General features: G+C 39.0%; 1 protein-coding gene across 1 annotated transcript in view; it reads right to left on the bottom strand.

Annotated features, from left to right (window-relative positions):
- The window catches only part of ESRP2 (epithelial splicing regulatory protein 2), a 58,462-nt gene that overhangs the window by 35,851 nt on the left and 7,378 nt on the right, over positions 1–15,233 (bottom strand). The window contains exons 4-9 of the mRNA XM_082289843.1: positions 14,718–14,959; positions 8,730–8,794; positions 7,320–7,438; positions 6,353–6,421; positions 5,382–5,534; positions 4,366–4,494 (exon numbers count right to left, since the gene is read on the bottom strand). Of these exons, the coding sequence (XP_082145969.1) occupies positions 4,366–4,494; positions 5,382–5,516 (264 nt within the window). The 5' untranslated portion in view covers positions 5,517–5,534; positions 6,353–6,421; positions 7,320–7,438; positions 8,730–8,794; positions 14,718–14,959. The remainder of the gene's footprint in view (positions 1–4,365; positions 4,495–5,381; positions 5,535–6,352; positions 6,422–7,319; positions 7,439–8,729; positions 8,795–14,717; positions 14,960–15,233) is intronic.

Raw genomic sequence — 15,233 nt, forward strand, 5'->3', positions numbered from 1 at the left:
AGAACTCATACCCAGCAAATACTCCAAACTCAGTTTGGAGTTTTATGGAGGTGATGCAGTCATCAAATAATCTGAAGGTGGAAGACCACCATAAGACAAAAAAACCCCAACCAACCAAAAAAACAAAAACAAAAAAAACCAAACAAACAAAAAAAACCCCACAAACAAACAAACAAAAAAAACCAGAACAAATCCCCCCCAAAAACAAACAAAAAACCAACAAAAAACCCCAAAACAACAAAAACCAACCAAACAAACCCAAAAAACCACACACACAAAAAATATAAACCAACAAAAAACCCCACCCTGCATTGTCAGGCTTTTTTCTGCAGTTTGAAGACTGGAAGATGTATTAAAAATAAATTTTTTAAAAAATCATTTATCCAAAATGAAGGTGTGACAGCTGGTAAGGGAGCCAAGAAAACTTTCTGCTAGCACTTTGTGAGGAAGAAGCTGCAGAACAAGTTTCCCTTAAAAAGAAGGTTGTAACCGGTTTATCAGGTTAGAGGAATTCACAGACTCTTCCACCTCTCCCCCCCATCCCATTTGTTTCCAAATGCTCATTTAACCAGCTTGTTTCTTGCTGAATTTGCTGAAAATAAATTGCACCTGCAGCTCAGCTGGATGATCAATAGGCATCCAAACATGCTTGAGGGAACTGGCAATTTGCTATCACCTGATAAAGTGGCAACCACTGAATATTTTCAATTTAAGCATTATTTAGGGGAGTGGGAGGAAAAAAAGGTGCAGCTTTGTCTTTCTCTAAGAATATAAATCAAAATATTCACTGATGTATTTGATTCAATATATTCAATCAGCAGGACTAGGACAGTATTTTAAACAAATTTTTAATACTTAAATGTCAATCCATAGATTCAATTTGAATGCTTTCGGTAGGTCCAAAAGCAAAGCCAGGTCTCACATGAGAATGTCTCCCTTTTTATGTATATCGTTCAAAGAAAGACAGTAATTACAGCTAAACACTGCAGACGGTTCTCCAAAATTATTAGCTCTTCTTAGACTTACCCTTTGTCAGGAAGACATGCAAATAGTGTCTTGCAAAAGGAAAGTAACATGTCTTAAGGCAAGTCATGCTGATTCAGCCAGGTTTTCTATATGGGAAGGATTATGAAATCCACAGCAGTTTCAACTTCATATGGGATCTTTAACTTAGAACCCCCGTGGCTACAATCAGAGAAGCGCGTGAGGATGTCAGCTTTTTGAAGACAGAGTAATGGGCTGAGAGAAAGGCAAAGTTCATTTTGGTTTTGCTCTTTAAAAGCAAGGTTCCATTCCTGCAAGGTTTCAGAGAGCAACCTGAAAATAATTGCTTTCCTTTAAAAGGTTGGAAACTGGGAAACTATAAAGCTACAGCAGTTAACTAGAAAAATATAAATAACGTGCTAAATAAGCCAGTCCTGTGATTTGAGGATCTGAACAATGAAACCTGGCAAGAATGTCCCAGTAATGCAGGAAGAAAACTATTCCCCTTGGTAAGTGGTGTAGCTGATGCATGTTTAGAGGCTTAGATCACGGGCTCAAGACAGTTTCAAATACACACTTGAACAAGAGACCTCCCATTTACTTTGTTAAATAAAAATCCTCACATTTTTCTACTCAGTAGCATTCTGCAACATCTCAGCAGCTGTGAGTTCACCATTACTGCTCGCACACCAGAGATAAGTTACTAATGCCATTTTGAGCTAAATACATCAAGCAGGCTGCTCCCAAAGAGCACACATTTTATGACTTCAGGTAACTATTTCCCTGACATTTGTACATACTCCACTCCCCCCCCAAAGGAAAGCTATGACAACATGGCACATCACCTATCAGAAAGTACAGATAGATCCCATAACTGCAGTAGTACCTATGGAATCAAATGCTTGTTACCCTGGACAAGTACAGTAATTAAAACCTTGCAACAAAACATACAGAGCACACACTGCAGCAAACAGCTGGGTTATTTAGGGGCACTGTGTTTCAGAACCTTACCTTGTAAAATTACAACAACCAAAACTTATTGATAACCCTATTTTAGAACATTTCTTCAGAAACTCAAGTAGTAAGCTGTGCAAGATGTAACATTTTAGGAATATGAAGCAAAATTGAAATTATGCATCATTTGTTGAAGTGTCTGGTTAAAAGCAAAGTAAAGACTTGACCACAGATTACAGGTAGACCCCATCATTGCTGGAAAGTGACCTACACAGCAATAGAAGGAGACTTTCTGTGGTCAAGGGAATAACTCCAGACCCACAGTAGCTGATCTACTGTTTACCAGCTACAAATCACTGATTCAGAACCACAGAATGTTTGAAGTTGAATGAGGCCTCTGAAGCATGGATAAAAGTTACAATGGATTTGTGCTCAGTGATTCTCACTTCCCTCTAGGTGTAGAGGCTGGGAGATCTCAAGGCAAGAGCCAGAAGCAGGCACCGACACTTTCATTCACATGCTTGAGATATGTGCTAAAGTGGGTGATTTTCAGCTGCATCATCAATTTTCTACCACAATCCAGGCAGGGTGTGGAAAGTTAATTTCACATACTCTATAACATTATCTCAAATCAAGGTACAAGTCTACTTCCTTTTCCTCCTCCTTTTAAAATAACCACTTCACCTACCTGTGCTTTTGCTGAACAAAATGCTTAACTGAGAAAGAAAAAAATACCTGTATGTGTTGTCAGATACCTGACTCATCCTTAAAATACATGATGCAATTAAAATATTCAGTGGACTTGTCTTCAAAAATGCAGAAAATTATCTACTATCAAAGAATATGGAGTTTTGCTTTTTGCCACCACTGCAAGTGGGAAGTTGAATTAATTTTCTCCTAATTCCCACAGGAGTCAGGACACCGAGGGGAAGGGAGAAGAGTTTAGGTAAGGTGTGTTCCAGAAGACTTATGATGGATCTGGCCACATCACAACTGGCATCCAACAATTAACAGCAAAATCATTATTTAGTTGCATAGATATGCAAACAAAAAGGAAAAAAATTGTTGTTTTTCAAGAGTCTCTACCCACCTACACACAAAGGTAGTATTTCCTTTTATTTGCTAAAGCAGACCCACCTACAGTGCAATTTACAGCAATAAGATACAATCTCTCATAAAGTATTGAGTATAATTAAAGTGTGTCTGTTATAAAGGTAAACAGAGTGTACTGGGCTAAGCTGTTCCAGATGTCTTTAGTGCAAGATCTGGGACAAGATCAAACCTGCAGCTGCACATTTTCTCAGGGGTTATTATGGAGCTTTAAAAAAAAAAAAAAAGAAAAAAAAAAAAAGAAAATCACCTCTTGGTCCTGGACTCCAGCAAAACAAATGCAAGTAGAACAAATGTCATTGCAGCCAATGCTGACAGATTTTAAGCCACATAGAAGTTACATGTTCAAAGACACTGCATGGTTAACACTGCACTCTGGAGTGAGTACCAAAGAGGCTTAGGACCAAGTCTGCCAAGTTATCTGTGTCACCAGAAGTTACAGCAACACAAACCTGTTCTACTGCCTAAGCAAGTTTCTTGCTGAAACACACCTACAAATGATTCAGACAAGGTGTGGAAAGCCAGGTTTATATGTTACACAAAAATGCACTATTGTATTTTTCCATTCAAGCACATTTCATGTACAGAAAGGACAGTCATAGCAAGCACACTTTAGGGAACTGCATTATATATACACACTATTTGCACTAAATTTTTTGAAGTAACTTAAGTCCTCTTGAGCTGTAGGTATCATACAAATTTATAGATTTACTGTCTCAGTGTGATATTAAATGAGCCAAAGAGCAAACCTACAGAAATCAGAAAAAAATAAAACCAAATCACTTTGTAATCCACTAATTAGGCTCATCTGGAAAAGAGTGATACACAACAATCATATCTGATGTTACATGAAAGATTTTGAAGATTTCAGCTGACTTTAGGAATAGCAAATGAGAAAAAGTTTTTTAATACACATTAGAGCATTGAACCTGTAGACTGGAATGTACCATGTGAAGTTCGAAAATTTGATTAACACTGCTTTATTAAGCAGTACTTTTACTAGCCTACTCTTTTAAAGCTTAAGAGAATCCTAGAATAAAAGTAGACCCATCAAAACAACCAGAAGTCAGATCTTCCAAACACTTACAGCATCACCTCAAACAACTCTGGTATTGTACATAACTGTTTCAGAATTATGGGGTTCCCATTTCAAATGGTTCAGGTACCTTTTGGGTTAGCTTAAAAACAAGCATGAAAACTTGCTAGTGATTTCAAAACGAAAGACAAAATTAAATTCCGTTTCCTTTTTCAAATCCATTAAATCTCATTCACGGGCTTCACCCTGAAGAGCTCCTGCTCCCAAAAGCAGCACCTCACCTGTTGAAGAACCCGGTCCAGTGGTTCAGCTTTGCCCAGTCCCTCTGGTGTTAAGCCACTGACTTCGCGACACTGGTCACTTAAGTCCAAGTTGTCTGCTTTCACCAGGGATTTGTGTAGTGTCCCTACCTAAAAACATTTAAGAAATTATGGGCAAAAGTGAGGAACAATCGAATTAGCTCTTTACAGCAATGTGTTGAGACTGCAGAAAAATCGGAAAGGTGCAGTATCACCTCCCGATAAACGCCAGGAGAAAACGCATTTGTCTATTTCACAAATCGAAACCTTTGGCTGCGGTTTCTCTCCCTCCCACCCCGGAGAGCCACGCTCTCAGCTTCGGAGTATCCGAGCCCATTTTCAGGGAAGGCCTTTTGCAGTTAGCACCCACTTTTGCGGGAGTTAACTGCAAAGGGAAGATCACTTAATATTAAGGCAGTTTCATGAATCCACTAATGAAATTGATAGTCCTGTTTGTTTTATCAAAGCCCTTCATGTCTAGGGGGTTATTTATGATAGGACTTTCGGGGAGAAAAAAGATTAGAGGTGACTTTTAGATTGGCATAAAATTAAAAGAAGTCAATATTCTTGTAAAGGTTATCCAAACATTGGTTAAACAAACAAAAAGCAGGCCCAAAGGGTCCAACGGTGACCGTGAGCCGGCTGCCAGGGAAGCGAGCACGCTCGGAGCCACCCGGGGCAGCTTTTTGTTTTAAAGCTTCAAAAGTCCGTAGACATCCTCGAAGCTACACATGATTTAAGGCGGACGGGGCAGTGGGGCGTGGAAGCGGCCAAACTTTCTTTAGAGGTTACTTCTTCCCTGAAGACGGAACAAAAAGGAGCTTCCCGAGCGAGCGCCCCGGGCAGGGAATGACCCCCGGGCACGGGCCCCGCGCCCTCCCCTCCCTCGGTGCATTTGTGAAATGAACAAACGGCTCCGGGCAGGCGGCGAGTGGCCGGGAGAGCCCGCTCGCCCCGCGCCGGGGAACGCGCCCTCGCCCCGGATATCGAAGCCATACCTTCTTGCTGTGTAGATCCACAACTTGCCACACCAAGAGAATTAGTTCCCTCTCATCCGAACCCAGTTTAGCCCCATATGCACCAGCTGTTGCCCCAAACAACACCACCAAAGAGTCACTGTGCGAAGCCGTCATGACCACAGGGGGAAACAACTACAATCAAAAGCAGAGGTCAAAAAAAAAAAAAAAAAAAAAAGAAAGAAAGAAAAAGAGAGAGAAAAAAAAGCAAAAAAAGCAAAAGAAAGACACCCTAACAAACAAACAAAAAAACCCAACCCAAAATAATCCCATAAGGCTCACCCCCTACCTCCAAGTAATCAAAGGGAAAAGGAGTGAACGAGGAGTCACAATAAAAAGAGAAGAGAAAGAGCTATTTAGGAGATTGAGTGTTTGAGGAAAAAAAACATGGAGAAAGAAAGGCTCCCATCTCTACCTGTTCCCGGTGATCTCCTTCCCGGGGCCGATTGGGAGGTGAAATTAGCAAGCTGTGGGTTTCTTTCCCTCTGACATCATGGCAGAAGCTCAGTCTGGGCTTGGGGTTTTTTCTTTCTCTCTCTCTTTTTTTTTTTTTCCCTTCCCTCTTCCCCTCTCCTGAGTTACCTGCCCTTGGTGCAGCTCATGTGACTCTAGTCAATCTCCCAAAGGGACAAGGCCATTGGGCCTCTGGAAAAGGTGTAGGAGGGACGGAGGGAGAATCAACGCCTGGCTGATCTGGCCTGATTGGTTTTTGAAGGAGATCAGAGGCAAACTCCCTTTCTCTCTTTAATTCTCCCTGCAGGAAGTGCCTGTACCTGCTTTCAGTTCTGCGGGATCCCGCCCGGCGCTGGGTGCGGGCACTACGCGGGGCACGCGGGGCTCTGTACGCTCAGACCCGCGCCCGTTTCGGGGGAAAATCTGAACAATGTACGAGTACGGTTGCTAAAACACAATTTATGACTTGGCATTGAATTCCACGACAGAAAAGTCTTTACCTGTTTCTAAGTAATTGTCTTTTGTGCACGTTGCTGTGTGTGTATCGAGCTACCCATGCCGACGTTAATCTGTAATGAAAGCGTAGTATTCCACAGGGATTTTAGGCAGAGAGTACTTTTCAATTTAGGCCCTATTCTTCATATAGTTTGTAAAGGTGGGTCCTAGCAAAACTTTTTTTTTTTCTTTTTTTTGATTAAGGATGCATCTAGGAAGTTTTGCAAAATAGCAATATAAAGCCTTGCATTTTCTACCCTACTTCAATAAAGAACTGTCTCCTGGGCATTAATTGCAGTCCAAGATAGGCAGCTTTTCCCCACTCCTCTCTCCTGTTTCACTGGTGAGACTTCAATGGGAAATCACCACCTAGTCTAGCTGCTATGAAAACATTCCTGCTCAACAGCAGCAGCAATAATATTTGTAACATCAGGGACTGAGACAATTTTCAGAGATATTGTCAAACTCAAATTGATTTTAAAACAGAAAAGAAGATCAAAAGGCCTCTAAACTCTTTTGAAAGTTATTTTTCCTATTGCCACCACTGATGAGTTACTAGTGATTTTTAAAGGCCAAAGTTGGACTAGTAGTATTTTTCCTTTTGTTTAATTAAGTCTTCAGTTTATACTTCAATATTAGTATTGTGTTGAAATAGAGCTTTTACTGAATGAAAATTGGTGCTGCTAATTGGCTAGTGGTGTCTATCCTGGGAAAATGCAGAGCTGGGCATTTAACTGTGAACATCTGATGGCTTGAATTATTAAATCATATTTTCTCATTTTATTTTAACATTCCAATTTTATAATTGATTAATTATAGCAGTTATTGTGTTCCTCCTTATGGCAAACACTGATTCCCCATGCTAACACCACCAGCAAGACTAATTCCTTTTATTTCAGTGAAAATAAACTACAGTTCAAGGATGCAGTCCAATGTGAAGTATCTTAGAATTCATGTGTTACAAGTATTTACCTGACAGAGGCCATGCAGGAAACTTTGCACAGGTGCATCTCACTGAATATCACGAGACAGTTGTTAAACACCTCTCAGCTCTTGTCTCTGCAGCTCATGCAGCTGCTTGGGAAATCATCCTGAAAATACATTGTTACAGAAAGAGCAAATTCCCAAACAACCAGAGATGAAAACTTTAATCTGTAACATGAATATATTTATATATTTAAAATGTTTTCAGCATTGTATTTTCTAGCATTGCTGAATTTATGCCACATCTATATTTTTCTCTGTCAATGCACTTCTAGAAGTCCTTGGTAGAATAAAAACCCATTTCTATTCCTTTTGGTTAGTTATAACCTTTGGATATAGTGGTAATGAAACAGTGTAACAGACTGTTACTGAGTATGGGATGATTCTTATCCCTGAAGTCTGTAATAAGAACCATAAAAATGCATTGACTGCAAGTGTGAGAACTGTTCCTCTTTTCCCAAACTGTTCCTCCCCTCCCAAACTCACACATACATATGGGGGTGTTTGGAGACAGGCAGTGTATGCATAAGTGTAAACACAGATTAAGTGTAAATACAGATTTTTAACTGTAGCTGTGTTCACAGAAGAAAGTACCCAACTGTTGCAATTCAGCTGCCCTCATGAGGATGTCACTTTGTAGCCCTAACATGTGAGTACCTCATACATAATGGGATTTTAATTAGCAGATCTCTATAGATGATCATACACATGATAAATTCTTGGCCAGGTTGGCACATATGCTCACAGGCTCCAGTGAATCGACAGAGAGAATGCCAATATGTATGCACTTGTCTTTAGGATTTAAGGTGAAAGAAAAAGGGTTATAATTGACTTAGAGCAATGTGTCAGATTAAAAAAGTCCTCCTCAAAAAAATGCCAAAGACCCTTGAAAACTAACTTGAAATCTACATATGGTATCAAAGGCTGGTGAGCTCAAAAGCTTCTATGCTTTTTACAATTATATTAGCTCATCTCATAAAATGTAGCCTCTCTTCCTAGAAAGCCCATCTGGTTTCTACTTTTAGACTATCTTGACTCATATAATCCTACTATTACTAATTTATCTGAACTATTCTAGCTAAATGAACTTAAAACATATTCTAAAATTTAAAGAAAACCCTTAAATAAATGCTGGCCTTCCTGCAATCACACATTTCAAAGTATCAGATTATGCATCTGGTTCCTCATTCACCTTTTATCCACAACTCTCCCATTTTCTGCCCTGAATTATACCAATGTTATCGATTTAAAAAATATAAAAGAATGACATCGTATCTCTTAACAGAACAGCAACAGGATCCAGTTCCTGAAAAACATGTGGGACAAGCCCTTGTACACTGGGCATAGAAAAGTTAATTTGTAACCAAGATCTTGCTGAAATAAAGAGTTATTGCTCACCTTTAGCTTTAATCCTGGCAGGCATATTTATAGAGGTGTTTGCTAGTAGGCTCCATGTAATGTAACTGGGTGGAGAAGAAAAGTTTTAAAGATGGACATTCACTGTTATGCAAGCTTAGTACTGTGATTATTTTGTTTCTTATTAATCAAGCAATTAAAACTGGAAAATAGATCAGTTTTACAGTTAGATCCCATGAGAACACTGAAGAGAATCATTAAAAGCATTGTGCTTGCAATGGATAAATCTGTAGTGGCATTTCATTCTTACTATACAGGGAAGGGAAGGGAAGGGAAGGGAAGGGAAGGGAAGGGAAGGGAAGGGAAGGGAAGGGAAGGGAAGGGAAGGGAAGGGAAGGGAAGGGAAGGGAAGGGAAGGGAAGGGAAGGGAAGGGAAGGGAAGGGAAGGGAAGGGAAGGGAAGGGAACTATCTCTTTTACATTATTAAAAATTCCTGTGAACTGAATGTCCTGATGACTGAAGTCCTTTTGCTGAAGTCTAATAAAAGGAGTATGAAACTTTGAGACATGAGATCTGGAGTAATATCCTGGCTGCATTTAGATCTACAGAAATACCTCAATTACCTTTCAGGGAACATGGAAGTCAATCTTCTGTTCCAAACTAGTATGATATTGAGAAGTTATTTGTCCTCATGAATATTTTAGTCATCAGTTAAAAGGAGGAAAATTATGATGATATTTAACCCTGTCAGATGGGTTGAAATACCCTGAAAAAAGTGAATTAACTTTGAAGTTGGGTCTAATTTCAATTTCTAATTCTAATTTCTAATTTTTTCTATGATTTTGAGAAACTGAGATATTAAATCGAGTAAGTATGGAGCCTTGGTGTTTCTCTGCACAATAGGGATAGTAGTAAATTCTCTGCATGCCTCAGCATCTCCAAACTGAACTGGCACTGGAAGTAAAAGATCTGTAAGTGATCTGTAAGCAAATGTGAGAAGACATTTAGATTTCATACCCATTCAGTCCTTGGCTCCTGGATTGGATTATAAGATACTGCAGCAATATTTGCTGAAGGAGGAGCTTACTGTAACTCCTGAAACATAAACCCATATGTAAAGAATTTTCTGGCATCCTTTCTTTAACAGCAATGAGTGGGAAAAGGCATGGGAACAAGTGCTTAGCAGTGTTCTTTGATTGCTGTCCAGATGTTTGGAGAAATCTGATTTTTTGGTCTGCCAGGTAGGTCTCCCATGACTACAATGCACTGTAGAAGCCTTGAAATAATTTCCATTGAGATATCCACAAAAGCTCAGCAATCTGCAGAAGAGCTTCAGAACTCTGGTTCTGATGGATTGGTACCCTGCTGCGGATCCAATATTGCTGCTAGCAAGAATTTTCTTGCTAGCAGCAATATTGTATCCACACCCTGCAGATACCAGCAGCATCAAGCCACACTGGAAGCATTCACTTAGAATCCTGTATCAGTTGGAATTCCACTTCTGTTGACTTAAAGGTAAATTAAAACATAACATTGGTGACTATAAAGAGAAATAAAAATGAAATTACTTCCCCTATTACTTTACACAGTTTCTCTTCTTTATGGAATGACCATCAATCCAGTGGTTTAATCCTACAAAGGTTTTATACATGCTCAGTTCCCACTGGAGTATTGGTGTGAGCTGTTTAGCCAAATTTCTCCAGATTACACTTATCAGGCTTTTGAAAATCTAAGCATTTACTTTTCTACCAATCTTATGGACAAATCTAACATGCATGCATAGTAGTGTCTTTCATAAATATTATTATAGATTCACAACAAAGTTAACAGTTCATAACAAATAAACTGAATTTCCTTTATTTTTCATTGGAAATAATGTTGTCCTTCAAATAATTGACTAAAGAATTTTCTGGATTTAGAATCACTGAAATGATTGCTGACAGGGAGGGACCTCGGCAAGTCCTCTTGTCCAGAACTGGATTATTGCCAGCACTATGGTGAACCAGCCAGTATTTTGGCCAGCTGTGTCTTGGAAACCTCCATGGACGACACGTTCCAGCGCTGCACTGCGTTGCTGATGAGAAACTTTCTCCTGGTCGCCAATCTGATCTCACTGCTAAATTTTTAAATAATTCACTGCAACTAGTTGAGACAGGATCTTTAAGCCATGTGATACAATTTCTGTTACCTAATGAGATGAATATGCAAGTACTTCCTAACCCTTTCAATCTACCTTATCTGTGATTGAAAATTGACTTTGTGTGAAGCTTTATTGCCCCTACAACCTGCCTAAGAAATTTTCATTGCAATTGGTTACTTTTTTTACTAGTCTCAGGTACAGTATAATATGAGAAAAGAAGTTCAATGGAAAATACTCTTTGTGGCAGGTTTTTAAGCAAGACTGATGTTCAGTCTTGGATCAAAAACACTTCTGTATACTAACCCATTCTCTCTTTGCCCATTGAAAGGACATAGCAGGGTCAGTGTGGCAGCATTTCCAACAGTAAAAAATTCGCTTTTTAATTGTGAAGTTGATCTAGTGATTTATTTGTTATAGTGAATTATAAAGGAAAAAAAATCAATTGGCACCATCCTTGGTACCATCACTATCACCCCAGTGGAAAGAGTAAAAACATAAATTGATAACACAATCCACTGCAATAGCTAAAAGCCAAAATGCTCTCTGTTATTCACTAGTATTTACATGCAATTAAATAGAACCATCTTCCTAATTTATAAACAATAAAATATAAAATTACACATTTACAGTTCAACAGGATAAAGTTATATCCTCTTGGGGAAAGATCAAGATTTCAACTCCTCATAATAGAAAATGAGAATGACCTGATGTCTACATGAAGCATTTAATTTGGGCCATTTTGTACTTTATATTTAACAGACCAACTCAGAGGCTTCCAGTCATAAGAGTAGCAAGACAGGAAATTCAGTAGTCCTTTACCCTTTCAGAAAACTTTTGCAACACTCCTTCAAAGAATCAGTGGTATTCAGACTATCATATTCCCACACATAAATGATTCATACTGTACAATTAGGAAGTTCTCAGAAGTTCACTGAACCACAAAATCACTGAAGTTTTGAAGTGAGAAGTGGCCACTGCCAGCTGGAACATTGGATTCCAGTCACCCAAATCCAGTCACCTTTGCATGTAAACATAAAAAACAAATAGACAACACAAGAAATGTAAAGGCCATTATCTACATCAAAAGATCTGCATGCTCCACATTGCTCTCACTGAGAGTTGATGTAATGTAGCAGTGATGAAAGAACTGATCATCAAATACAAAGGACTGTATACTGGAAGTCCAAGTTATTCAATGAAAAACAACTGTAAAATTTACACAATTAATGATGAATTTATACAGGTTACATCTTCTCAAGCTTTACTGACAACTGGCTGATACTGGCCTCATGAGATTATCTTGGCAGAAATTACTAATCTCTGTCTGTTTATTCAGATTGTACCACAAACTCTCAGCTGACACAAAAACCTTGATAAAAAAGGAGGGTGTGTTCCTATAATACTCCATTCCCATTTGATTTAACTGCTCTGATATTTAACCTGTTTTTTCATTAGAATTTAATTAAACTTATTCCACATAGAGATATGCTAATACACTTCTTTTTCTCACCACAGTATAAACAGAAGTAAAATATAAATGCAAAACATAAGCAAAACTTAACCACCTGTTGAAGTAGTTAGGCTTTAAAAACATTTCATCGAAGCATTTTGTATAATAAATTGATGAATGCAATTATGTGCATCCAAACTAGACATGAAAGGATTTATCATTCAATGATTTCCTGATCTTTCATCTTGCTTATGGCTATTTTGCTTCACTTCATTTCTACCAGCAATTGTTACATACCTCAGATCTCACAGGGATTTCAAACACACCCTGTGTCCTATTCTATCCAACGCAAGGATGGAATAATGTGCCCAAAGAAGCAGCAGACCTCTGATACAACTTTTTTTTTGTATTTCTGTTTTCACTGTCCTTTCTTGAAAGTACAAGACTTTAAGGCTGACGCATTGCTACCAGCCTCTAGCAGAACTAATGCCAATTTCTAGGAAGATTAGATGAGTTTATTTTCTACTCTACCATTTGCAGCTTGACAAGACAACTACAGTTTTTGCAAAAAAAATTTAATTTTTTTCTTCAGCATCTCTAGATGCAATTGCTTGCATGGAAGACTAGTTCACATTCAACTGTATTATATAGTTACAATCATGTCATCAAATTCTCACTCAAATAAATTTCCCTGACTTATTCAACAAACGCTCTTCTCACTTTAACCTCTGAGCATGATTAAACAACTACCTTTCTTCCTTTGGCCTGATGTTGGATCTTACACACTGTGGAATATACAGTGGAAATAGGATAGAAGTAGTGTCCTTACAGATACATCTGGCTGATACAGGAGAATGATATGGTCTCCTGAGAAGAAACATTCTCAAAGAAACATACTGCACAGTCAGTAAATATATTCAGACAGAAAGAGGACAGGTATACCTAGATTATTCCTTTTGGCATACTGTAGAAATTTTAAATTTAAGACTCCATATGATTCAATTCAGTGCATTTTATCACTTAACAGCTATAGAATTGCTTTATAAGCACAGATAATAACTAAGCACATGGCAAGCAGGTGCAATTCCCTTCCCAGCAAGTTGGAGTTGTGATAATATACCCTGACAGAGCTGTTTCATATGTGCCAGTACCACCTCACCTCCTTTCCATAACCCTCTCCTAATGTGGCACACCCTTGTTTGACAGGAAATGTCACCTTGTGTTCAGTCATTCCTTGTTTTCTCCAAGTAATTATTTCAATCATGGTGTGACACAGTTAACGTGCATTAAGATTTTGCCTTTTCTACACTGAAATACATGGTGGTAAGGAAAAGAAAAAGAGCCCTGGGGCACACAATAGGAAGCTGCCTCGAACATTCTGGGAGTGGCTCTGCAGTGACTTGAGTGAACGCACCAATAATGCTCTGGCTCTGGGCGAAGTAGATGTCTAGGACATAACTTTTAATTACTCTTTTCCATACTCTAGTGCTCAGCTTTGTGTGAGCAGGGAATCTGAGGGGTCCATCTGCTCCTCTATTCTCTAAAGCGGAGTCATTACCTCATTTGGTTCAGTTATCCTGGCAAAAACAAGGCAGTGACTCATGGGAATGGGCAAACAAGAGGGGTACTTTTGCCTGATAGTGTCATGAATGCGTGGCTTTAGGGCACATGAAGCTTTTCTAGGGCCAGTTCCCGCTGAACACCTGCAGCCTCACTAAGGGCAGTCAGGCCGGCTGTCACTGTCACACATGAGTCACGACGGGCAGCATTTTACACCTTTATATAGACATTAGATATAAGACTGTGAGGCCAGGTCTTCCTGTCTCTCAAACTCTGGATTACATTCTATCTATGCAGGAATCCCTGTCAGAGGAGGTATAGAACATCAAGTTTTTGACAAATTTATGTGCAAATTTCTCCTTTTCCCACGCACATCTTGCAAAAATGACTTTAAAAAACATTTTGTATTTTGTACGGTTATCAAAAGTGCAAGATTTATCTATCCAAACCTTGTGAATCTGTTTGGTTTGGGGGAACAAGGTGGAGTCCACCACCTTCAATCAAAGATTGGCTGCTTTAATCAAAGAGATGTGAACAGCTTGCATTCTCAACTTTTGATTTCCACAAAGCCTGTTTGTTTTACTTAAGGCTAGCAGCCCCTGTTGCCAAGGAATTGCTAGGGAGCTAAGCCACACCTTTATGAACACACTTAGCACTTCCTGCTCTGTGCAGCCTTAAAAGCAGTCTCCTCTACTACAGAGAGATAATTGGAGGTTAAAAAACCATCAACAGCTACATCTTAAGATCTTGCCTGGCTGGCAAACCACCTGTCTTTGTGCCCTTGTTAAAAAGTTCACACAAGGTCTTGGGGAAGTGTTTACCATGAGATATATTTTTCAGAAGAATTCGATGTTTGTGATGGTGATAATATGTTTCTTACCCTTTCATCTGTTTGAATCCAGAGCTTCCATTGGTGCCTGCTTTGTGACCAGAAGAAAATGAATTGGTGGGTTCCTCTGAAATCCCTCTGGGCTAGTACAGATGCTGTAGGCTGACTGGTAGCTCCAGCACACAGGGTAAGGGTTCATTATTTGTAATATATGTAAACAACCCTCTCGGTGCTCTGAGGCAGCATCATGGTATAATTGCTAGATCACTTACATCCTCCTTTTTCTGCTTCGTCTGTAATTTAAATTATTATATAAAAGGATTTGTCAGTCCTGTTGATGCTCAGTATTTACATCAATCTCAGGAAGCTGTATTTGCTGTTTGTTTGGGGGTTTTACCATAGTTTACTTAAAGAAACAAAATTTAAACACACACACATTCAGTACTATAAAACAAATCTAAGTACAGAACTCACTGCTGAAACTTAGTCTAAAAATGACTAAAGCACACCAAATACTCATATCAGAAACCTTCTTACTGATGAATCAGTCCCACAGTTTCATAGATT

Source organism: Coloeus monedula, assembly GCF_965178545.1.
Source record: "Coloeus monedula genome assembly, chromosome: 13".
Lineage (NCBI taxonomy): Eukaryota > Metazoa > Chordata > Aves > Passeriformes > Corvidae > Coloeus > Coloeus monedula.